Raw genomic sequence first — 27,284 nt, 5'->3', positions numbered from 1 at the left:
ATTTACCACCATGATCACTATATATAGATGCAATCATAAAGCCTTTTTCATTTTGAACGAGTTTACAAAATTTTAAAAAATATTTAAACAATCACTTTTGTGTGTCAGGAAGTATGTCCAAGTGTATCTACTATAATTATCAACAATTATAAAGGCGTATTTACTATCTCCTAGGCTTGTTGTATCAATTGGTCCAAATAAATCCACATGGATCAATTGCAATGGTCTAGATGTGCTTATTTGATTCTTTGACTTGAAACTACCTTTTATTTGTTTGCCTAGTTGACATGCATCACATCTTTGACAAACTTGATGTTAGGGATTCCTCTTACAAGTTCTCTAAATGAAATTTGAGAGATTAGTTTTATGCTAGCATGACCTAACCTCCTATGCTAAAGCCAAACATCATTATTTAAAACTGAAAAGCCAGTTTCATTACAAAACTCATCAAGATCAATGGTATAGACATTGTTGGTCCTTAAGGCAATTAAAGATCTATTCATGTATGATATTTCTATAATGTAAGTATTAGATTTGAACTTAATGTTGTAACCTTTATCACATAATTGGCTAATGCTTAAAAAGTTATGCTTTAAACCAAGAATTGAAATATCGAATCATATCGGTGTTTCGAGGTAGGCTCGATATAATACGATACCGTGTACCGAGTGGTACGCTAGGGTGTATCGAGCGGTACACCTAAATTAGGCGTAAAATCCTCCGAAAATACCTAAAAAAAAATTAGGATAGGGTTTTTAAATTAGAAATAAATATAGTAATAATATAAGTTTAGCAAAATCAATATAAATTAGGTAAAAATAGTATCATATATCTTTTTCGGACTTTGAGAAATAGTTTTGTGCAAGATTCGTATTTCAGTTCGTTACGAATTTTTCTTCTGTAAATATTGAAATATCTATATAAAAATCATTTGAATTATTAGACTATTTTATTATAATATAAACTCTAAAAATTAAATAAATTAAATAATCACATATGTAGATGTACCTGATTGTTGATTCTATCACCAAAATGAACGACGAGCCTCCACAGTTGGTGGATTGGGGTCCTCAATCCTATACATCTACATATCAATATGATATGTTTGTCGGACCCAATCATGAAATTGATCCCACGACATAGTGTATTGATACACTATATGCCATTGGTGCATCAATGTGGTGATGATTGTAGGCTGATCATCATGAATCATATTTGTTTGAGGTAGCTCCTGAGGTATATATTGGTGAATATCAGAGCTTTTACTTTCGCTATTGATCTACTGCTCTGGATCATACTATTTTTTGGAGAAGTATGACCAACTATCACCGTACTGTGATTCTTCATAATACGATTAAAGTTTGATTAAATCATCATTAAAACGATTAATCGTAGCATTCAATAACTTTAATAAAACTTAATTAAATTTATTTTACTATCATAAATATCTTTCAATATTTAATATATATGGAATATAAATATTTGAGTTATTAAGTGTCTAATTTCGAATTACTCAATATTAAATACACTAATCATAATATTAAAGATCTTAATTGCTCTCTAATTAAAGAAACTTCTTTCTCTTAGTCTTCCTAAATTAGCCTTCATTCAATTTACAAATTGTTGTTTTGTAGAGTTTAGAGAGTGTAAATGTGAGAAAAAAAGAGTTTGAGATAGTTATTATGAGAGTGAAATAGAATGAAATAATAGTGAAGAAGAGTTTAAAAATCTATGAGAAAGGGCTCCAATGATCAACTAATTGGTTGAAATCGGCCGTCAGCAAGCTGTGTCGGGCGGTAACGATCGAAATTTCGACTGTTACCACCCGACATAACCCTGTAACGTCTGATACGGGGCGATATTATGTGTTCCGTCCGGTAGCGGGCGGTCCGTGTACTGGTATCCTATCGTTTTGGTCCATACCGCCCGTACCAGATGGTATTATTCGAAACTGTATTCTTTGCTTTAAACCATCTACTAATAAAATATTTTCAATCAAAATGTTTGGTTTGCCATCTATATTTTCTTTTCTAATAATTTTTCCTTTGTTGTTGTCTTCGACGGTGACAAATCCTTCGTCTTGGCTAGTAAGTTTAGAGAAGTATGTTGGATCTCCGGTTATGTGCTTTGAGCATCCATTATCAAGGTATCATCTCTTGGTCCTAGTTTATGATTGTAAACATATCTACAAGAAGGAGGGTTTTCTTTTAGGTACTCGTTTTACCTTAGGTTTCTCATAAATAGATCTATCTAACTTATCAATTTTTATTGAGTCATTTAAGGTTCCTTTAGGGACCTAAATTAACTTATATGGATTATACCTCTTAAATGGACATTTATGAGCATAATGTCCATATTTGTAACAAAAATTATATTTGTTTCGGGGTGAAACATGCAAAGTTGGGCCTTTAACAAAGATGGTTAGGTTTTGGAGAGTGTTACTTACAAAGTTGATTTCATCTCTTCTATGAACATGATCCCTTTTTACAAGGATCATGTTTAAGGATTTGTTTCATATTTCAAATTTTTCTAAAGTTTCATGTAGTAGCAAATTCTCCTTTTTAAGCATATTTAATTCTTCATATTTTGTACAAGGAGGCAATATTACATTATCATGCTTAATGTTCAATCTATTTAATTTACTAACAAGAGAAGAATGCTCATTTTTTAATAATTTATATTTTTTACTAACTAATTTACATTCATCAAACAAATCATTAAAAGTATTAGGTAATTCAGTATAAGATAAATGAGATTCGTTTAGGCCACTTACCTCGTCATTGAGTGCTATTAGAGCATAATTTACGACTTCTTTGTTGGTTAGCTCCTCGTCTTCGGATGTGCTCGAATTGTCCTAAGTAGCTTTTAGTGCTTTCTTCTTTTTTGATTGCTTCTTCTTCATTTGGGGACATTCACTTTTGAAGTGCCCCGACTTTTTACATTCATAGCAAATTATTTGATTCTTTTTAAGTTTATTTTTATTTTTAATGTCATGTTTAGTTTTGTTTCTTTTTATAAATTTTATAAATTTTCTTGTTAGAAGTGTCAAATCATCATCATCATCATCATCATCATCATCACTTGAGTTTTCTCTCAAGTGGTCTTCTTGAGTTCTAAGTGTCAAATCTTTTCTGTTATTTGGAAGGTTGTTCTCAAGTTTTTCATATGCATTGTACATCATTTCATAGGTCATCAAAGACTCGATAAGTTCTTCGAGTGGAAAGTTGTTCAAGTCCTTGACTTCTTGAATTGCGGTTACTTTAGGATCCCAACTCTTTAGAAGGGACCTTAATATCTTGTTAACAAGTTTAAGGTTAGAAAAACTTTTACCAAGTGCTTTTAGACCATTGATGACATTTAAACCGGGTGTCCATGTCTCCAATGGTCTCGCTTGGTTTCATGTGAAATAATTCATAACTATGAACTAAAAGATTGATTTTTGACTCTTTAACTCTAGTCGTGCCTTCGTGTATGATTTCAAGTGTATGCCAAATATCATAAGCCGTTTCGCAAATAGAAACTCGATTGAATTCATTTTTATCTAATGCACAAAACAAAACATTCGTAACTTTGACATTCAAAGAGAAAGTCTTCTCCAAATCATTCTAATCGTTCATTGGAAGAGAAGACTTTTGAAATCCATTTTCGACGTAACGCTATAACTCGAAATCAATAGAAATCAAGAAAATCCTCATTCTAGTTTTCCAATAAGTGTAGTCCGTTCCATTGAACATGGGAGGACGTGTGATAGAATGACCCTCATGATTGTTAACAAAAACTATCTCTCTTGGGTTTAAAAATAAATTGAGAGTAACCTTGCTCTGTTATCAATTGTTAGTATCAATACGACACTAAGAGGGGAGGGGGGAGGGGGGTGAATTAGTGCAGCGATAAAAAATTTGTTGATTCGAAAAATTTCTTTCGATACAATCGTTTCGACAAAGCCCATATTGGAAAGTAATGAAAATAATAATTTAAAGCAAGGTTCGCCGTATCGTACCGTACCGGCGTTTCGACCCGGGCTCGGTACCGGTACGGTACGGTATACCGCTCGGTACACTCACGTGTACCGAGCACTGTACACTGCTACAGTGTTACTGTACACTGCTACAGGTCGGTACGGTACGGAACGGTCCGCGTACTGCTGGCCTGTCGGACCGGTACATACCGCCCGTACCGGGCGATACAGTCCGGTACGGCAAACCTTGATTTAAAGTATATGCAAAGTGTAGAATGCAGCTAAGTAGTGAAAGAAAGCAGTAAGGAAAGAACACACTAGATTTATAGTGGATCGATCATTGTGACATACATCCACTTTTGATTCCTCTTCCGTTGAGGTCACTAGTGTCCACTAATGGTCTTCCTTTAATAGGAGAAGACCAACCACCTTCTTACAAAGCTTTCTCCTTTTTACGGGTTTAGGAGACAACCCTTACAACCCTCACACTTCTTCTCTAATGATTACAAAGCTGAAGAAAGAGGAGGAGGACTCTTAGCTCTTTTTACAACACTCTTAAACCCCAACACTCAAAGATTTTTTCACACTTTATTATAGCCTTTGTTACCCTTTCATGCAGAAAGGAGTGGGGTATTTATAGGGGCCCTAAAGGTTTTAGAATTGAAGCCAAAAAATCACTTCCCGGACTTTCGGGGTGTTGGAGGTACCACTGTCTGATACTCTTGACACTCGGCGGTACCACCGCCTAGTTTGGCGGTACTACCGCCTGATAGAGCCTCGGAGACTGGGCTCTGGCGGTACTACCGCCTGACAGCCTTTATGGTCGGTAGTACCACTGTCCAGTCTAGGCGATACCACCACCCACCCTGGTCGGTGCCACCGCCTGGCATGACTCCAAGTGGCCGAGTGGGCCTTCTATCCGGCCCAACTCATCCTTGCCTTGGGCCTAGTTGTCCCATAACTGAGTTAGTGGGATTACCTCTCAATTCTTACTCAATCTAAGTTCTAACTACGATAATTAAGGTATTAGCTAAGCAATCTTTGTCCGGTATGTCAATCGTTCTTCCGGCGAAGTCTCGAAGAATTTCCGGTGAACTTTTCTGCATGCCTTTGGGGAACTCCCGACGAACTCTCAGCGAACTCCTGATGAACTCTCGGTGAGCTTTTGACGAACTCCCGACGAGCTTTCGGTGAGCTTTTGACGAACTCTCGATGAGCTCTCAACGAACTCTCGGCGAGCTTTCGGCACATCGTTTGAATCTTCACCATATCATCCGATCTTTGACTCTGGCCCAATATTTGCTTTATGCCTTAACCATTATCGTAGTTAATCTTGCAATATTTATCTCAACACAGATTGGATCATTAATTTATCAATTGATTTCAGTATCAAAATCCGAGATGCGTATAACTCTTCTTATGGTATTTGATGCTAGTAAATAGTGTGTTATTAATAGAATAACATGTTAGTAGTCAATAACTCGTGTTGCATCAGGCTCCTATGGCAAAAGCAACTATGCAAGTATGACTCTGCAGGATGTACTGCTGTAAAACTATGATTGTCATAACTGTACTAGTGTTGTGCCAAATGACATATCCGACTCCAAGAAAAATAATCAATTATCACCATGAAACCGTTAGTTATGAAATCCGTGCTAGTAGAAAGTGTGAATATGAGTGTAAATTTTCATTTGAGGTCATATGAATTCTGTCTCATCTTCCATAGTCATCCATTGTCTTCCTCTTGCCCTTATCTTTTTGGCCATAAAAAAAGTCACATGGATCCATGTGCACCATGATCTTCATCGTGGATGATTGACATACTGTTCCTTAGGCCAAGCTCCACTTATCTGTCTACCGATAGTCCAAAGTATCAATTGACTGTGAGGAACAAAATTTTCTCTTACATGATGGCTAAATTAGTGATTTAATGTGCTCTGCCATGAGCCATGGAGGACTGATTGCCTATATCATGTCCACAACCTGACATTGGATGTGCTCTTCTGTATCCTGAGCAGCCTCCTCCTATGACCTTGTCATTCCTCTTCCTCAATTGCCTTTGAAACAAAATGAGATGGACAATAGAAGTGGATCATTGACACTCTCTACTGCACATTCAATCTGTTATCAGTTCAAGTCATATACTATTAAACTCCTATTTCTTTGTCCAGTTCATGGGAGTCCAACTTGGGATTCCTGATAAACAAACATATGCAAGTTTCTCCAAGCATCTTTAAAAAAACCAGATGTTAACTTTGGTGTGCATCAAGGTGAACATGTGTCAGTTATATCTTGCATCTGCTGATGAAGTGGTCTATGATCGGATCCACATTGCTGCTTTCTTTGAGTTAAATATGGATCATCTAAGTTTGAGGCACCACTCAACTTCAAAAGGTAATTATTAAATTTATATTTGATATTCGATGTTAAGGTCAGATCCATTTAGATTAGGCCTCTAAATGCATAGGTATAGTTCAGATCTCAGCTGGGATTATATGGATTTTAGTTTGGATACACATGGATTTGGGCTAGATTAATGTGGATTGAAGTTAGATCCAAGGTTCGCCGAACCGTACCATACCGGCGTTTCGACGCTGGCTCGGTACGGCGTACCGAGCGGTATACCGAGGTGTACCGCTCGGTACACCTGATTTCATCGATTTATCCCTCCGAAAATACCTGAAAATTAAAAAAAAAAAGTTAGGATAGAGTTTTCAAGTTACAAATAAATATAGTAATAGTATAAGTTTAGCAAAATCAATGTAAATTAGGTAAAAATAGCATCACATATCTTTTTCGGGCTTTGAGGTAGTCTTGTTCGAGGTTCGTATTTCAGCTCGTTATAGATTGAAATATCTATAGAAAAATCAGTTGAATTGTTAGACTATTTTGTTACAATATAAACTCTAAAATTCAAATGAATTAAATAATCATATATCTAGATATACTTGATTGTTAATTCTACCACCAAAACGAACGACGGGCCTCCACGGGTGGTGGATCGGGGTCATCGATTCGATACATATCAATATGATACGTTTGTTGGACCCAATCATGAAATTGATCCCATGACATAGTGTATTGATACACCGTATGCCATTAATGCATCAATGTGGTACTGATCGTAGATTGATCGTCATAAATCATATTTGTCCGAGGCAGCTCTTGAGGCATATATTGGTGTTGTTCTGTATCATGCTGTTGCTCAGAGAAGGATGACCAATTATCACCATACTGTTGTTGCCCATATGATTCTTCATAATACGATGGCTGTGAATACGATGAGTCTCTTTCTGTGTCTATATCATGTATGCTCTGTCGCATTTGTTCATATTCATCCACTGCCTTCCCCTTCCCCTTCTCCTTTCCCTTCCGCCCATAAACTTGACCAGTACCTTGTCGAGTTCCATGATCTGAATCTTGAGTGGCATGTGTAAAATATTGCTCCTCAGTCCATTCACCACCCTCAAGTTGTGCAGACGAGACCAACGACTGCCCGGTATCACCGCCATCATCTGTTGAGGCACTGCTATCCGTGTTGCTGTCATGTCTCTGGACCGAACGAGAAAGAGAATGTGATTGTGAAGGTGTCTCGTCGCCCGACTCGATTCTTTCCAACGATGCAACTGATGCTATTGCCTTCCCCTTTGCCTTTGCACGTTGGGCGGACGAATGTGACCGTTGGGTATCGGTAGTTCCTCGAGCAGTTTGACTCATACCATGTTGTAATCGAGGGGGATTTTCTACCTGTTGGGGTTGTGCTTCTTCTTCTTCTATTGCCTCGGTGATAAAACGTGAAGGACGCTGAGGATCTCCCGCCTCATCAAGTAGAGGATCCTCTTCGTTCTCTACTGCTTCAACCCAATCTAACATTGGCTCTGAATCTTCGTTGTAGAATTGGAGGTCAATGGGATCAATATCTGGTTCCTCTGGCTCCTTATCCAACTCAGCACATTGCAATTTTAGCCGCATGTTATAATGGACATATACTAGTTTCTCTAACCGTCTGTAGGAGAGTCTGTTGCGGACTTTCGTATGAATCAATGCAAACGTTGACCAATTACGTTCGCAACCACTAGATGTTGTTGTCTGTGAAAGTACACGAACGGCAACCTTCCTTAAATGTGGTGCATCGCCTCCAAATTGTAACCACCACTCGACTGCAAAAAGATATAAATAAGATTTTATTAACATAACAAATAATTAACATTAAATATAATTGATAATCAATATGCATAACTTTTCCTCACCAGGATCCATAGTGTAACGGCATGATATAGCTACAACGTCGGAGAATGAACCAACTGTTTCTCGAAATAATCGACCCTCCATAAGAGCATCGGCTGCCTCGGTAGTGTTTGGCAAGAGTCGATATATAACATTTCGTAGTGTCGTTAGGAAATTATTTTGCGTTCCGAGAGCATATCGATATTGAATTGCCGGGTTTAGATAATACGCTGCAAAACATAATTTTGTTAGTATGATATTTTATTATCTAAATAATAATAAATTAAGTATTTCTGAATATGAATTTACCTGCATTATGGATATCTTGATCCATATGAACTTCGGTCCGACGATCAATGATTCGTACGTATTGGTCGACCTTAAAATCATCTTTGAATGCTTTCCTGACCTCCTCTCTTGCTGAAATCAGCATATATTTAAGATACGGCATTTGTGGACGCTTGTCCATATCGACCTTACGGAGGACAATATAAAGTGGTTCCACACCTTTTATGATTTCTGCTATAGTCTCCCAAAATCTAGAGGAAAGAATGGCCTTTTCTATCTTCTTTCCATCACTCAATTTCGAATATCTGGATTCAGACCACTCTTGTGAGCTAGCCATTGCCTTCAAGCCATGTCTTTTTTGCTGTAATGATTTTAATGCAATAAAATTGATAGCAAACCGAGTAATTCCAGGTCGAAGTATCTCACCATTTACATACTTTTGCATTAATGCGTGGACCCAATGATGATTATATATAAACTTTGTAATTGATTGTGCTCGAGCTACACATTTCTTGACCGCATCTAACTCACCAATATCCTTTAGCATTAGATCTATGCAATGAGCTGCACATGGAGTCCAAAACAAAGTTTTTCTTTTTTCCATCAATTGCAAACCGGCTTTTTTGAAATTTGCTCCATTATCGGTTATTATTTGGACAACATACTGTGGTCCAATCTCCTCTACTATAGTGTCCATCAAGCTCTCAATGTAGTTTGCATCTTGGATCTTTTCAGAAACATTAACGGACTTATGAAACACCACTCTTCTATTGCAATAAACAAGAAAGTTGATGATACTCATTCTTGTTGGTCCTGTCCAACTGTCACACATCAATGTCACCCCATATTCATCCCATTGCCTCTTGAAGGATTTGATCCAATCCTTTAGTTCTGCCACCTCCTCATCTAAGTACACGCCGTGAATCTCCTTCGGTGTTGGAGGTTGGATCCCCGTGCCAGACTTTTGAATAGAGGAGATCATGCTTTGATAATATGGACCTTGGGCTGTGTTGGCTGGAATCCTATGAAAGTTGAACCATTTTGAGATTGCCTTCCCAATATCCCGTTTTTTTTCTTTTGTATATGCATCGTCAATCCGTGTCTGTTTCGCTGTTTGTGGGGGATAGGCTTGCGGATCAATATCAACAATATCTGGTGCGGACCTCCTGCCAAGACCTCTCATAAAACCACGGAGTCCACCATACCTCATGCTACTAGTTCGGCCTAACTGAGAAGGAGCAGTTGGTTGCCTCATGCTGGTTGACCTCTGGATTCCACTACCACTGCCATGCTCTAATTGTGAGTCAGGTCGTCGATGCCTCATTGCTTCATCGACCGTATGCTGATGCTCCAATGATGCACGAATCCCAGCTGTGAGATCCGGGTCGACTTCATCGCCGCAACCCTCATACTGATCATAAACTGGTTCCTATGTAGCCCTATGATATTTTTCCTCAACTCTTGCCTTCTTTTTTAATGCATCTTCCTTTGCTTGTTTCATCTTGCTTTGAAATAATTTACGGATCTCCGTTGGAACCTTCTTGCATTTTGCAACATCAGGATACCCATCAGCCAAATGCATTTTTACTCGAGTTATTCCTCCACCTTTACCAATGTAGTCACAATAAATACATTGCCAATGATGACGGTTTCCATCTAGCTTTCGGGCATGAACCCATGCATCATCGTGTGACTGTTCCTTTGGTGCCATGATCCTATCAAATTTAAATCAAATAAACTATAAAGTATAAACATATTAAATTGACCAAATATCGATCATAAATCATTAATCACAATATTAAGTTATTTTATTAAAACATAACTAATCATATTTTATTATCATAAATATGTTACGTGCATAAAAGAAGTATTAAAATCATTAGATACACTAATTACATGATTAATATAGTTAATTTTTCACTAATTATTTCTATTTCAACATTATAAACATGGCAAATACTCTAATAGATATTAAAGATATTGGATTCACATAAAGTCGAACAAATTTTGATTAAATCATCGTTAAAATAACTAATTACAGTATTAAATAACTTTAATAAAACATAATTAAACTTATTTTACTATCATATATATGTTAAACACATAAAAGAAACATTAAATACGTAATTTTAATCCAATATGATTCAAAATTCAAATTATGATAAAATTATCATTTATCTACACTAATTATATGATTAATATAGTTAATTTTTTTACTAATTACTTCTTTTTCACCACTATAAACATGACAAATACCCTAATAGGTATTAAAGACATTAAATTGATATAAAATCAAACAAATTTCGATTAAATCATCATTAAAATAACTAATCGCAGCATTAAATAACTTAATTACTCTCTAATTAAAGAAAACGAATACATACCTCTTGATTAGAAAGTTCTTCCTCTTGATCTTCCCAAATTTACCTCGATTGAATTCACAAATCGTTGTTTTATAGAGTTTATGAGAGAAAAGAAATGTTTGAGAGAGAGTTTAAGAGAGTATAATGAAATAGGGGAGAGAAGATTAGTATAACGAAATCGACCGTTACCGAATGGTACCAGGCGGTAACGGTCGAAATTTCGACCGTTACCGCCCGATACAGACTTTTTTTGGTGTACCGCCCGGTAGAGGGCGGTCCGCGTACCGGTCGCCTCTCGGACCGGTACGTACCGCCCGTATCGGGCGGTACACATCGGTATGGCGAACCTTGGTTAGATCTACTAATATATAGGTCCAATCTGTGCGGATTTTAGTCTAGATTTACGAATATCAAGGTCACATCTATGTGGATCTAGGTAGGATCGACATTTAATATATGTTAGATCCGAACAGATCTAGACAAATTTTTAACACATTCCTAATGAATGCTGATTGGATCCATTAGATATTGGCCAGAACTAAATGAATTGTCCTCAAGTTGCAAAAAAAAAATCTCATTTCACATATGGTATTCATCCATAAAATTAACAAAAAACCTAAAATTCTAGTCCGAATCCACGAAATCATGACCTTAAGGAGAAGCTAAGAAGCATGGACATGTGATTTTGGTGGACGTGTCTGTGTTTGACACGTGTTGGACACATACATCATCGACATGGTTGGACACGTGTCCGTCACATGTCTAGTCATGACTTTTTTTATTTATTTTCATTTTTATTTGTGGGACACGACACCGCTCTCGTGCACTTTGTCGTGTGACCCTCACATGCAGTGCTTTGCTTGTGTGGCCCTCATGTGAGGGCCATCTGCTTTGGATTCTACATGGAGACGGATCATCAGCATTGTAAGGAAACAAAGGTTGAGATCATTGCAAGGAAATATATATCAATTATATCTAGAGATTGTAAATATTATTTGAGGTACTCAATCTTTATTTTGGATACTTACATTTAGATGATTTTAATTGTTTTGATTGTATGATGATATTTATTTGTTCAAATTATTGAGTTTAAAAAATTTAAGTATAAATACCATAAAACTTATATTAATAGAGTATTATATATATAGATTAAAAAAATCCATGTGTTCTTGTCGTGTGATATCTTAATTTTTTTTAAAATGATGTGCCGTCATGTCCATGCTTCTTAGGAAGAAAATACATGAATATAACTTTACTCAACAAAATATAAGTGAATAATTTTAAATTTTGGATTTTGATTTACCTTTCTTGGGATAAAAGTGAGATGATTTCTTGAGAATGGATTTTCAATTGCTTGAGACTGGCCTCGAATTTGATAACTGAGTATGAAAGTGCGATTGAAAGTATTTGATGAAGAAATCAGAAAAGAAGAGGCTGAAATTGAGATGGGGTAAAAAGACTAAGAAAAGGTTTGAAAAGAGACTTAATGGCTGGAAAGATGGATTTGGAAACCAGGTGATATTCTGACTGTCCAGTTTCTTGGCTCTAATAGTCAAAAACTGGACTGTATGCATGGTAGGAGAAGCATATCTGCTGGCACACCTGGTATAGTAAGTATACTATGCGGTGTGCTCAGTTTCTTGTTGGATGGCATGAAATGGCCCAATCTTTATGCCTCTCCTTTGACGGATTGGTAAAAAATGGACTGTAATGGTGGTGCAGTTGTTATTTGAATCATTGATATTTACAGCAATATAAACAAAAACTTTAGATGCATAATTTCAGAACTTTCTCCAACTCTCATATTACAAATACACTTAGTAGAGCACTAATTTTGCTAGTATTGATATGTTCATAAAGCAGCTAATCTGGTTGTCAGTCCCTTAGCACATGTTTGTTTTATGAACTAGTGAGATTGTGCATACCAGACATCATCCAGTTAATTATCATTCTATAATGGACAGGCAAGAACTCCAAAAGTATTACTGAAGCCAAGAGATATAATATTTAGTTCATGGATTTTTCAATCAGGAATTCTAGCATTGCATGGTAGTTCACATTGCCTTGCCATTTAATTCATGCAAGCCATCTTTGTTCTAGATGGAAAGTTGGAGTTACTATGAAAAGAAATTTAATTTTAGCTATTATATGCTTAAAACCTCAATAAAATCTCAAGTGGTTCTGGAAAATTTTATAGGATCCCCTCTTACATGATGCTGAAAACTAAATGTTGCAAAAATGAGAATCTTAAGGTATCTTAGGTAGCTATTCCCTTATCCTAATCTAGACAAAAAATCTTTTATTTGGTTATAAGAAACTATATTTGCTATCCTGATAGCCAATAAATCTATTCCTTATCCTTTTTTTTTCATTGTTTATTGTATTAATGTGAATGTTTATTCCTAATTCCTTGATACATATGTATTCTCAGGTAAAGCTTCATTGTGTTGTTTGAAAGTTGAAACTTCAGTCAAATTAAATCTTACTGTTTGTACTTTGTCCAATGTTTTTTTCTACATAAGGTGGATATATCCATACAGCAAAACTATCTGTGGTATGGAGCAAGCAGCGGGGACACAGATCCACAAGTATATTACTTGATTTTATTGATGTTGAGAAATCATGTATGCAACTTAATTGTTTGATATCTTTCACATGCATGATGATCTTTTTAGGCATCTGGAGCATATATTTTCAGGCCAAATGGGGCTCCACCGGTCCCTTCATCAAGATCGGTATTTCAATTTACATATGCATTTATTACCAAATATTTGTTAATATACAAAATTAATCATGACAGATTTGTATGAATATTTTAGGTACCATTAAAGATTATGCGTGGACCATTAGTGGATGAAGTCTACCAGCAATTCAATTCATGGATATATCAGGTAGTAAAATTTCACTTTCTTTTAAAGAATACACTAGTGAAAAAGTTTAGTTGCTCAATTAGACTCTCCCATGATGTTACTATAATCATTGCTGAGTATCCAGATCAACTCTATGTATTTTTCCAGATCATTTAATAATGGAATTATGGAAATATGCACTTATGACTTATCTTACCAAGCAATGTAGTGAAATATCATAGAATTTTCAGTACACATGCAGAAGCCAATCACCCATAGAGCTGCATAAAAATATTTTGCTTGCAAACAAAATTTACAATATAGAGACCAACTTTTTAGATGGACTGACTCTTAAGGTGCACTTGCTTCTCAATGATTTTAGCAACTTTAAGTCTTGAAGATGTCTACACCTCTCACCCAACACTCATTCTGTCTCTTGCTTATTTACAATGATTGCAGAAATAATGTCACTTGATCAATTTTTAAGCTCCTAATAGAAAAGCCCAAGTACTTAAAATAGTCAACTTATCAGGTCCTGATAAGTATTATGCTTTTGTTTGTCACTTATTCAACCTGTGAAAATATTGTTTTTAGGAACACAGTATGTCAAGCTTATAAAAAAGATGACAAGAATTGATAAATAAAGTAAAATGTCTTTCCATTATAGTCACATGTTTAATCCAAATAACTTATGAACAATCTACCTAATTATATATCCACCTGTTCAAGTAAAATAACAATATTAAATTACAACAAAATTCTTCCAGAAAGTATGAAAGAACCTACTGTCCCCGAAGTATCCTAAAAGTATCTAATATTTTTGAATGATTATTTTAAAAAATTGAATACTTCAAGAACATATCTGACGTCTCTAAGAAGTATCCTAGAAGTATCATGATTTACATGCATTCAGTATGAATACGATAGGTAATTAGAATCATTCATGCTTCACTGTCTACATTGTACAGGATTCAAATGGTGATTACTTATGTTGTTTAATTCATTTTCTAGAGCTTTAAGTTATTTATATATTTACTCAAAAAGGAAAATGTCAAAAATTACTATAGTCACAGGTGCAAAAATACTTGATCTTGCAGTTGGTTAAACCATGCTCCCATGCATGCCCAAAAACAACCATGCATTCATCACTTTCATCAGTTGATCCCAAAAATGCACAAAATTGTTACCACATCCAGGCATGCCCACCATAGTTTAACTAGTTATAAAGAATAGCATACCTAGTATGGCTGATGTATATCAAGGCTATCACAATTTGTTACCCTTTTTTATCATACAAGTTGGATTTTATTGTTTTTCTTAGTCTAAATCATAAAAACTCGATTTATTTCAGGTTACCAGACTATATAAAGACAAAGAGCATGCAGAAATAGAATATACGGTAAGTTAAGCAATTGTACTTTACAGTTTCATTACAAAGGTAATGTCTATTATATTCTAATAAATGTAGTATATATTTATGTTCACTACTGAGTTATCTACTACTTCTAATGAAGATTGGGCCAATTCCTACTGATGATGGTGTGGGAAAGGAGGTCATAACCCGATTGACAACAAATATGGTCACAAATAGGACATTTTATACAGATTCTAATGGGAGGGATTTCCTAAAACGGGTACTTCTGATCCTTTACATATAAAAATAAATATAATGCATATTGTTTTTTGTGATTCTACTCATTTGTGTTTACACTGTCATTTTGCCTAAATTAGATTACTCAGTAAGAATGGTTTTTGCCTTTTTGGTACAATAAATATTTTTAATTGGGACTTATGGCGTTGTTGTTGCATATATTTTTAATTGTAAAAACTTATTTCTGGAGTGGCTGGTTTAACATATTCTCAAAGGTTAATTTGGGAAAATATGGGTTTGCTTGGGCTGATGCTTTTGAACCATTTCTTAGTAGCATTTCTAGTATTTGCACATGGGTTCTTTCTTACTAGCATTACTGGTCTATTTTGCTTAACATAAACTCATGTCTTATGCTACATGTTTTATGGTACATGGAACAAAATTACAAAACAAGAGCCTCTAAGAAAATAATGAAGAACAAACTGCATGGAAATGCTTGGGAACATAAGTATTACCAAGGTTAGCAACATTTTATGATCTAGCTTTAACCATTAAGTTTGTATAATTTAGATGTTTTCTTAGAGAAGAAATATTCATGGTCTGCCATACCGGATCGTACCGCCCGGTACGGGTGGTATGTACTAGTCCGACAGGCCAGCGGTATGCGGACCGCCCGGTACCGGTCTGCACTATAGCAGTGTTACAATGCTCGGTGCACTTGAGTGTACCGCTCGGTACACTTGGGTGTACCGTTCGATACACCGTACCATACCGGTACCGAGCCCGGGTCGAAATGCTGGTACGGTACAGTACGACAGACCCTGAAAATATTAGTGAAAATTGTGGGAAATAGGAAAACATCATTTGTCATGATCATCGCATCCTTATTTTTTGAAGTTACTAGAACTTCTAGAACTAAAGTTGATAAGATAAAGATTGACAGCAGGCCTACCATTGTCTATCACTTCATCCCTCTCCTTCCAGTAGGACATTCTTCGCTGAAGTGTTTAGGGTGTCACTTCATCCCCAAAACATGATCGTGATTTTACTGCTTCCCTTTTAAATGGCATAAATACTCATTTTGTTGTTGCCTTGTTGGTTAAATTTCATTCACCATTTTACCTGACTCTTAGTCACCTTGAATCTGTTGAGCCAATTTACCATTCTAGCTCTTTTCCAACAGACTCCTAAATTTCTGTTCGATCCCCATCATGATCTATCTAAATTTATTTTGCTCCCTCTGAAACCATACATCTGTTAACATCAAATATGAACTTCCACATCTGGGTTCATTAAGCTCACTTTCACATTTTAAAAACATTTACTGATTGTGATTAATTGCCTTTTCTAGGTTCTTTGTTCAAAAAGCTCATGTAGATCCAACTTTTCGAGAACACTTGATGTTCTTCTAGTCATCTTTTTCTACCTTCTTAGCTTCCTCTTTATACCCACTTTCATGTATGCCTTGCTGTTCAACATCACATTAGGTTACTGTCCTATACTTTTGCCACTTAAGCAATATGCACATCATAACTCATGTTTTCCTTCAGCCTCATCAGCTCTGTTCATGCTTCCCAAAGACATGTTCTTTGGGAGCCTTCTTGGATTCTCCTTTTCTTCACTTATATACATAAAGTGGACTTGGCCTATTTATCCAGGATTTGTCAAATCCTATTCCTAATGGACTTGGGTCAGGCTCCATTATTGGAGGATGCTATAGAACAAACAACTTAAATGGTCCTAGCTCTCCCATTATGACATGTCAATACTAACAATGAAGTGGAACACAATTAATTGGGTCTTAGGACATTATCCATTAGATGCCCCTCATTGTGCAAAATTTATTCTGGGTGATTTGATTGACTCTTAAAAGTTCTGCCAAGCACATATGGGTCACTGTTCATATTTTATCTTTCTTCTTTCCCCCAAGATGTTTCATTATCCTCTTATAAGGGCTCTATCTTTAGTTTTGTAAAGCCTTTTTCAACTTCTCAATGAGCCAAACCTATGATTTCATAAAGATTTTCTTGGAATGTTGAAAGTCTGAAAGAGCAAGAAAAGGAAGGCTGTTGGGAAAATGTTTATTACACTGGAGAAGCTTGATATCATTTCCATCTATGTATCCCAACTAAATCGTTTGAAGCTCTCTTTTCTTATGTCATAGCAAAAACATATATTTATTTCTATATATTGCACTGTGGAACCAATATAATGACTCTCATCAACTACTATGAATTATATGGCTAAAAATATGATACATGGGCCACTTCTCTTGGGAAAACATTAACCTATTGAATCAGGAACTACCTAGTGAGTGTTGGTTGTGAGGTTTTATATTTTACACGTGGGTTGCATGCCAGTGATGCCTAACATGATACATGCAAGAACAATGCCAAATTCCTTCTTACTGCATAGACAATTATATAGATACCATATCATCATGATATGATACAATTGGCAAGTACTGATATGGATCGGAACTCAAATCTGTTGTTCAATGTTCTTCAAATTATTGGTGGTTGCAGGTTGCAACATCAATATAGTACCTCAAAATAAAAATGGAAATTTTTAATATTTTCAATAGATAGGATGATTTGGTCGACCTTTGTATTTTTAGCAGGACCTATATTAGAGAAATATAAAAAACAACTGTTTCTCAATCAGATCACTGCCATTTGTCATTTGATTAGAAAATATACACAATGACCACATTCCAATCTCCTTTGCGCTTCCAAGTGTTTCAAATTATAAAAAAAGGCAAACTCAATGTACGTGGCTCTCACCAATATGGGGTCCCTTCACAATAATCTAGTAACTATATTCATCTATAAGTATTTGTTAGGATCCCTTTTATTTTCTGAGCTTTGAATAATATTTTATTGAGTTTATCTAGTTTAGTAAGAGTTAGATAGGGGCTTATTTGAGATTTATTTATTTATTAGGAAGTCCTGATGGGCTCAAAGGTGGAACTCTATAAATATGGATGTATCTGTTTTTTTTCATCTATCTATAAAATATTATTCCACCTTTTGGCTTCCTTGATCACTTCCAAGAAAAATTCCAAGAAATATCAACCAGGGTTGATAGTCATTCAATTCCAAGCACCACTTCGAAGTCATCTAATGGTAGCAAAAAGAAATCCACAAGCAACTCTTGGCCCTGTATAATCAATTTTATCTTCAAACACTTGTTATCATAAGTTAAAATCTGTCCATCAACGACTTTTACTTCGAATTTGTCATAGCCTTCAATGTAGTAGGCCAATCGGTCAGTAACCTTACTGTCCATAAAATTGTTAGTACTACCAATATTAATCAAAACTGTAACAGGCTGATGTTGGAAAATTCCTACAACTTCCATTGTTTACGGGTTAAAGTAGCCGACTAATGCATGCATTGTATGTATGATAGGCCCAACATCTTCATCAGAATCCATACCTTCATGATCAAAGTTCACATTATTAGCTTTTGGTTTCTCCTCGATTGGTTCAATCATCAGCAGTTGCCCCTATTTACATCGGTGCTCCTTACTCCACTTTTCATCACAGTGTTAGTATAAACCCTTCGCTGATCTTTCCTTGAGTTCTTCTTGGGTTAGTTTTTGAGTGTTAGGGCTTCGGTTGGGGATAGATGGGGTGGGTGGCTTGCTGATCATTTGTTTGTTGTCACTTCTGTTTCGACAATTCTCTCTATTGATTTTTTCGTCATTCAAATGTGTAAATGAGATTGCGATTGTTATAATGTGTGGTTAGCGAGCTTTGGCTTCACATTGGATATCTGGATTAAGTCCTTCGATAAATGTTCTCACCAGTTATCGTTTCAACCAGTCTCTGGCTTGATTTGACAATTGTTCAAATCTGCATTGATATTCTAATATTGTAGAAGTCTGACGAATTTTAACAAGCTGCCTATCAACATTCTCATATTCAGTCCTCTCTTGAATTGCTCACATGAGGGGACTTCCTGATAGGTTTCATACCAATCATACTATTGGATTGCATCTCCATCTAGTTAGATTAAAGTTATTTTCACCTTGGATTCTTTTAGAGTTCTTTGAAAACGAAAAAAAATTTTCTGCCCTAGAGATCCAACTGGTCAGATCTCCATCTTCCCATCTTGGGAATTTCACCTTCATGCGGGGTTAGCTTGTATCCTATTCTTGGTTCCTTTTTTCGGTATCTCCAGATCGGTTCAACGTAAGACTTGAACTTTCATCTTGTTGAAGCTTGCTGAAGCTCTCCAATAAGCTCATTTTGAAATCATTAAGTGTTTCTTGCAACTAGTTCTGAAATCTAGTTTCCAAGGCTTCTAGTTGAGCTTTCACTGAATTATCGGCAGCTATTCCATAGGATTGTAGATCTGTAATCCCTGATTCTTATTTCTGGTGTCTAGTCAAGGCCATCAGCACTGCCCTATTCGGTGTGGCTGCTGTGAAGTTTGGCCCGAGGCAACGTTAAGGGCGTGAGGGATCGCGAAGCTGCCGAGGAAGCGGATGCCGAGAGTAGCATGAGGGCTCGCTGTGGTCACTGCAAGGAGGACACTGCAGCCAAGGATAAGAGGCAGCGGTGGTGGCGCAGCTGGGAGCAGCATTGTGGGCATGAGGGATCGCTGAGAGGCTGCCGAGGAAGCGGACGCCAAGAGCAGCTTGAGGGCTCGCTGCGGTTGCTGCGAGGAGGATGCTGCTACTGAGGCTGCCCTGTTTCTGTCAGTGCATTAAGGAAAGGCTGTTGCCGAGGCTGAGAGGCAGCGGTGGTGGCATGGCTATGAGCAGCAAGAGGGAGGTCCGCTGGCTGGGAAACAGCGGCGATCGGCGTGGGGAGTTGTCCTGTTTCTGTCGCTGCGTGAAGGAAGACTGCTGTCGAGGCTAAGGAGAGAGATGGTGGTTGTGGCGGCTGGGGTGTGAAATGGTGACGGAGAGGGTTGTAGATGCCAATCGTGCACGGTCGCTGCATGCGCGGCTGCTGTTGCGACCCAAGGGGAGGTAGTGAGGGTCGCGGGCGATGCTGGGAGTTACTGGCGGTGGCATCTTTGGTGGAAGAAACAGTCTCCTTCTCCGCACCGATCGCTTGGCAATAGCTGAGAGAGATGGTAGTTGCGGTGCACATTATTCAAAGCGCAGAAAATAAATTGGATCCTGACAGTATTATCCAAGAAGATCTCTTTTGCAACTGCAGGATCACTGAGATTGACAGGCTTGAAGGGAGCTTTGGTTTCCTCACTAAAAACCATATAGAGGACCTAGTTCACAAAGACAGTTGATGTAGAAAGTGGTCCATGATCAGCTGGTTCAAAATAGGATTACCTCAGCACTGAATTCTTTGGGTGAATTGGGATTTTTTTTTTGTTTTTTGTTTTTTAGGCAAGGGAAGGAGAATAAATTTATTTTAATTTTTTTTATTTCTACTATGATGATAATTGTCCATTAAAGTCATTATCTATAAGCTCTTCAAGCCTCCTGAAGTTCATTGGTAGCTGATTAGGTCTCTTTATATTTTTTTTATCACATCCACCAGCTCCTATACTTGAAAAAATCTGTAGGTCCTGAGCTTTTGCAAAAACAAAGCTTTGGCCCAAATGATTTGGTCTCTTCTTCTTTCAACTGTTCAAGATTGCAGATTTTTGTTCTTTAGAATGTATTATTGACTATGACAAACGAATAGTGGACGTTATTAAGTTTGACTGCTCTATCAATCTTCTTCCTAAATTCACATTCATTTCTAAGGCCTTACATTATGCTTGTTGTGAGACTTCTCTACCTCTCTTTTCCTTTGAAATTTAACTTTTTCTCAGAGGAATTTTGAATTACATGGTGGCATTGTGAATTTCTCTGAAGATTAATTTTGAGCTACATGGTGGCATTATGAAATTTCTCTGCAGATTAATTTTGAACTACATGGTTGCATTATGAAATATCTCTGTACAGCAGAGTTGCTCCAGTATCATTCATAACAATGATCTACTAAATAAATGTCATGCAATGAACTGGTCTAGTCACTTGCCATAAATTACTGAAATACAAGTAATTGAACATAGTAGAAGCATTGAAATGCCATAATTTGTCCCCATTAATTCTTTAAGGCACCAGTATTGCACCACAGGTAGCTTAGAATTGTTCTTTCTGGTTGGTGGAGGATAAAAACCTCTTTGCATCAGAGTCCATCCTTATTCTTTGAATGATGACACTACTTAACCTGCATTGAATTCATATCTTTGGCTTCTACAACTTGATTGGATTAAATATAATCTAAATGTTAATGTGATACATAGTTGCAAGTGCAAAGATTCTACTCTCGTAGGCTTACTTTTATTTGTTTTTGTTACATGCATAGTAAAACCAAGTGTCATTAATGATGTAGTGTGAATAATTTTAAGTTTAGCATTATACTTACCTTTTAAAGATTGCTCAAAATCATGGTTTACTAAAATCTGTTTCAGGTCCGAGACTATCGAGAGGATTGGAATCTTGAAGTGACTCAACCAGTTGCAGGAAACTATTACCCGGTATTTCTTCAGTGCAGGAAGCACTTCTATACTGCAAAGAGACTATTGGTGCTGATGTGAAAAACTACAAACAATATGTGACTGCTAGTAAAGTTTATCAAACAACCTAAATCCAGAATAAGTAAATCCCTTTAAGAACCTCATGTTTAATAATGTGACATGTAAACTGGTTTAGCTAACACATAATTTTATCATAATCATAAGGTTTGTCCCAGCATTTTGCATTAATTCTAAAATTCGATCCAACAGTTAAGCCATATAAAGTTTGCTCCAAAATTTAATGTTGACAATAAAGTTCTCCCCAATATTTAACTTGGCCATAAAATTTTCTAGTTAGTTTTCCCACTTGATTAGGATTAGGGTATGAGAGTCCTGTTTTTCTGACCATTAAGGAAATAAAAGAGTCTAAGGTTGTTCATCTAGATACTAGGCCAAATGCAGGCGATTTATCTCTTTAAAACTTGCTTCATAAAGGAATAGTCTGTCAGTCAGACGTTATCTACTCTAGGGCCACTGCCAAGATCTTTTTACTGGATTCAAAACTCATTCATCTTTTTGGGATTTTCTAAATCATTTTTTTTTAATATGACTTCACACTCCATTGACACACCATCTATTCTTCTTTATATTGCATGTTGACAAGATTCTGAATCATGGAGTCTTTTGATCATTTGGTTCAAAGAGAATTGAAGAGCTTTTATATTTTTTTTACAACTTGTACTGGCATAATTTAGCTTATTTACAGTTTACTATGTTAGTTTTTTCTTGATTTTCTTGTGTGAAGTAGCTTGGAACTTGTTTATAGTGTCTATCAATTATTATTATTTGTTAAATTACAGCTGAACCTTGGAATATATATGACGGATGGTAAATCTGAACTCTCTGTTCTTGTGGATCGTGCTGTTGGAGGTTCCAGCATTCAAGATGGGGAAATAGAAATTATGCTTCATAGGTTCTAACCTAATATATGTACATTGGTTTCTTGATCAGTACTTGTTTGAACTTCTTTTTTTCATCTTCTGTAGTCCCCTAACTAATTATTTTTTTAGGCGCTTATTGTTTGATGACTCTAGGGGTGTTGGGGAAGCACTTGATGAACAAGTTTGTGTGAGTAATGCTTGTGAGGGCCTTACGGTATGGTCTACATTATTATTTAGTTACTATAGGATATTGTTTTGTATCTTTGTCTGCTCTCTTTCAACTGTATGAATTTTTGTTTTCTAAATGTAGCCATCTTTGTCTCCTTTGAGTGTTCAAATTGTCACCATTGCTCTTAACAACAGATACAATTTTATGTCAAGTGGAACAGCTATATAAGTTTAGAAGTCATAAGATGGACAATTATAATAATACAAAGTCATAAGAAAAAGGGAAATAAGTTGAGCAGATTTCCTTAGTTCTATCTCATTTCAGAAGGTTCTATTACATGTAGATGAAAGAAGTCATTAATCAGATGACCATCTTTGAGGTCTTTTATCATGGTACCTTTGATATTAACAGGCTTAACAACTCTTTTATTTCATTATTCCCTGAAAGAGAGGAGCCAACACTATCAAAGACTACAGTCTGGTTAGCTTTTTAAGTTGCTTTTTCTTAACATTGTTTGGAAGATTGGTATCAACACTAGGATGGGGGAATTGACAGGATTAGTCAAACTATAGAAATCAGTTGAATTAATAAGATGCGAGTAAAATGTCCAAATCAGTCAATTTGACTGCTGAGAAATCTTTTTAACAGATGAATGATTCTGCCTAAGTTGGGTTTGAGGCAGGGAGATCCTTTATCTCCCTTAGTTTTGTATCCCTCATCTAGGCTAAGGTAATCTCTCTGGGAGAGAACCATGTACCTCTCCAATTGTCTCCTTGCACTTTATAGATGATCCATTACTCTTTCGTGTAACTAAGTTACAAGTCATTTAAAATCTTATGACAATCTTCTCTAGTATCTGGGTTTTCCATCGACTCCAAATGTAAAATTATATATTTATCCCAAATAGGGACTTTAGCTAGTCCTTGGCAAATGTTCTTGATTGTTCATTTTGTGACCTTCCTAAACCTACTTGGGCTTTTCCACCTGCTTGGCCCACTAGTAAAACTCCAAGTCAATTGATTATAAATAACTAATATTTTAATCATTATTTCTTATTGTCCTTATATAAGATTTAGCTTTTATTCCTTTTTTTTTTTGGCTTCCCTCAAATTAATTTTAGGAATCAGATACACTAAACGGTATCCATGCTTAAGTTTATGCTAATATGAAAAACATAATAGGCACGAGGAAATTACTATATAAGTGTCAACAAATTTGGTAGTGGAGCATATTGGAGGCGAACATGTGGACAACAAATTTATTCTCCACTTCTTCTGGCATTCAGTCAAGAGGTACTCTAGGTTTTGATATATGCTTATGACTATAATTCTCTCCGTCATTTTGTGACATCAGGATTTTGTAGGATGAGGAAAGTTGGAAGTCATCTCATGTGGCAAAATCAACTTCAATGGACGTTGGGTATAATCTGCCTCCGAATGTTGCAATTATCACACTTCAGGTATCATTATATTTTCTTGAATTCCCATTTGATCTTCGAAGAACACTTTTACTAAACGAATGAGATTGATCTTCAGGATCTGGATGATGGAACTACCCTTTTCCGTTTGGCACATTTGTATGAGGTATGATGTGAATTAGTTGTAGGATATATTTTTCAACACATATTGAATCCTTTGCATTTTCATAGGCTGCAGAGGATCTTCAATATTCAACGATGGCTGTGGTCGAATTGAAAAAGGTCTTCGCAGGGAAAATGGTATATTCATCACTTTCCTAATCATATAAACTATTTTGTATCATCCATAAACACATAGGTTCTTATCAAAGGATTATAGTCTTTAATGTCTCAATATTAGATTTAAGTAAAAGGTTTATAGTGTTCAATGTCTCAATATTAGATAGGTCCTTATCAAAGGATTACTTACCTTTTTACAAAGGTAAGTAACAAATACGGGATTCAATCCCAGTACCTTCCTATTAAGAGTCAAGATCTTTAACAGACAAACTTGTGGACACCATCACATTCTATTCCATATATTATTCATTTAAGATTTCTTAAGATTTGATAAAAAAAGAATTTTTCTTCTCGGATTTTAGAATGAAATTTTGGTTTGTCAGATATCGACATAAACATCGGTCTGTTAATTATAGGATATATCTGCCCTCTATTAGATTAGCTATTGGAATTTGATTAATAATATCAACAAAGGATTATTTTAGTCCAGGCATGATGTATTAACTGTGATGGCCCAATATCTCACAATCGAAGATACAAAGTGTTGGTCTCATACCATAACCAATAAAGCAGCTTCCATCTCTTCATACGCCACTTGGAAAATGTTAACTTTAGATTGTTGACTTCAATGTTTTCTGGATTGCAGATCAAAGAATTAAGAGAGACGAACTTATCAGCAAACCAAAATAAGACAAACATGAAGAAGATGAAATGGAGAACCGAAGGAGATGTTGGAACTGTTTCAGCTCCTATCATCAGGGGTTCCCCAGTCGACAATACTACACTTGTCGTTGAATTGGGACCGATGGAGATTCGTACCTTCTTGATAAAGTTTTGATTTACGATTTCCCCTATAAATTAGTCTCTTATTTTAACTTATCAGTTGTTGGTTGTGCTCGAAAATAAAAGAATAGATGAATCATTGTGTTGCATTCAACCTCATTGTAATCTAATTTTGTTTCTAGTTGGGAAGTCTTTCTTTTAATGCTTCTTCTGCTTCTGCTTCTGCTTCTTTTAATGAATACGTTATTTAATAATTTTGATACTAGATAATGTTCAATTTTTCATCCTAGAGTGAGTATTAATAGTCTCCCTCAAACTGCAGGTGATAAGTTATTACGAAAAGATCCCTTCCGTTGACTAATGTTTTACTTGGTGAGTTACTAAGTAGCGGGTGATATGAGTTGAACTATATGATTTCCGGGCTTGATGTTAAAGCTTACGTGCAACATGCATTTATAGGATATGTTGAGACCTCGAAAGCAATCCCATGGCGGTCTTAATTTCCAATGTTTTTTTTTATTTTGTTTTTGTTGACACATTCATCTTCGGTTAGCTTTGCCTTTCATCGAAGGCTCATCATTATCTTTCGTTCCTGTGTATAATTTTGCTGTTTTACTTTCTACAATGTTAATTTTCTTTTTTTCCCCCCTCTTTACTGGGTTTTTCGCAAGTTGTTCTGCTGTAGGCCGGCCCATCATTATCTCTTTGGACTTTCTGCCTTGTGGAAATCATCGATGCTTTATTATATTAGATGTTCTCCATCTTAAGGAACATCTTCATTAATTTAAGGATTACATCAGGTATCCCATCCCATCCCATCATATCATGGATCAACAAACTCTCTAAATGCAATAATGGAGAGGAATCGACTGTCAACGCCCTTCTTCAAGTGAACAAAGCCATCAAATGCAATAATGGATTCAAATGGCCAAGCAACGTACATGGACAATTACTTGCTATTGCACCAACACAGTCTTACCTAATTAATCAATGGAACCAACACCCATGCAATGCAAAGGCATGGAGATCACGCTGCAAGAGGTTATCAAATTAATGTAATCTTTTTATGGAAATGAAATTTAAATGACAGGTAAAATTTGACATGCTTCATAGAATTGTTGTAGCGTGTTGCCTGTGGCTACTAAAGGGCTCTACAAGTCAAGATATTGCAGGTATATTCAAATAAAATAAAACCAAGGCATTTTAATTGTCGTAATATTCATACGAGCTCGAAATCAATAAACTTTATGGTGTTAGAGATTTGTTTCATCATCTTCATCATCGGCATACCAAAACTCTACAAGAGATTGGAACACGTTTCAAGGAAACGGTCTTCCTTGAAATCCTTGTATAGCAAGTAACAATCATTTGTGTATTTGCAAATAAGTTAGTAGTTGGATTTTATATATATATATAACAATTTGAAATGATGTACGTCAACTTTGAACATTAGTTTGCAATCCAACTTAGATTTGGTTTTGTGCAATATTTTTTCACATGTCGTTTTTTTTTTGTCATTCTCTACCTTAGTCTATACAACTGTCATCCAAAATTCCACCTCAGTTTATAATTATCTACAACATAATACCCTTAAAAGAAAATAATTTAATATGCATTGCCGCTGGAATTTAATGAGCCATAATAAAACAATCATATTGAATGAAGTTTAATTGGCCACGTCTCAATAAAAGTTCGACGTAGTTTGTATTCATTAATTTAATATGCTAATTAAGTTCCTTCCCTTTATGGTTATTGGAATAACTTTTAATATAATAGGATGGTATTTTTACGCGTGACGGTCTCTCCCTCTCCTCCCCACCCCCCATGTTCCACCGAAACCTCTAGATTCGTGAGATGGCCATTGGAAGCCGACTTTTTATCTCTTTCATTTTAGTTCTGATTCAAACGCCCGATGGCCCTTGGAATCTCCGAGGGGATGT

At 36.1% G+C, this 27,284-nt stretch overlaps 1 protein-coding gene across 1 annotated transcript in view; it reads left to right on the top strand.

Moving 5' to 3' along the window:
* LOC135612541 (alpha-mannosidase-like) overlaps positions 1–25,546 on the top strand; it is a 45,950-nt gene extending 20,404 nt beyond the window's left edge. Inside the window, exons 17-29 of the mRNA XM_065108948.1 lie at positions 13,359–13,424; positions 13,512–13,571; positions 13,656–13,727; positions 15,037–15,084; positions 15,200–15,319; positions 21,711–21,776; positions 22,616–22,728; positions 22,826–22,910; positions 24,047–24,157; positions 24,229–24,324; positions 24,401–24,448; positions 24,514–24,582; positions 25,208–25,546. Of these exons, the coding sequence (XP_064965020.1) occupies positions 13,359–13,424; positions 13,512–13,571; positions 13,656–13,727; positions 15,037–15,084; positions 15,200–15,319; positions 21,711–21,776; positions 22,616–22,728; positions 22,826–22,910; positions 24,047–24,157; positions 24,229–24,324; positions 24,401–24,448; positions 24,514–24,582; positions 25,208–25,399 (1,146 nt within the window). The 3' untranslated portion in view covers positions 25,400–25,546. The remainder of the gene's footprint in view (positions 1–13,358; positions 13,425–13,511; positions 13,572–13,655; positions 13,728–15,036; positions 15,085–15,199; positions 15,320–21,710; positions 21,777–22,615; positions 22,729–22,825; positions 22,911–24,046; positions 24,158–24,228; positions 24,325–24,400; positions 24,449–24,513; positions 24,583–25,207) is intronic.
* The last annotated feature ends 1,738 nt before the right edge of the window (positions 25,547–27,284 follow it).

The sequence above is a fragment of the Musa acuminata genome, chromosome BXJ2-5 (genome assembly GCF_036884655.1).
Source record: "Musa acuminata AAA Group cultivar baxijiao chromosome BXJ2-5, Cavendish_Baxijiao_AAA, whole genome shotgun sequence".
Taxonomy (NCBI): Eukaryota; Viridiplantae; Streptophyta; class Magnoliopsida; order Zingiberales; family Musaceae; genus Musa; species Musa acuminata.
Note: the sequence above shows the minus strand (reverse complement) of the source record. Positions and strands in the feature narration are given on the sequence as shown.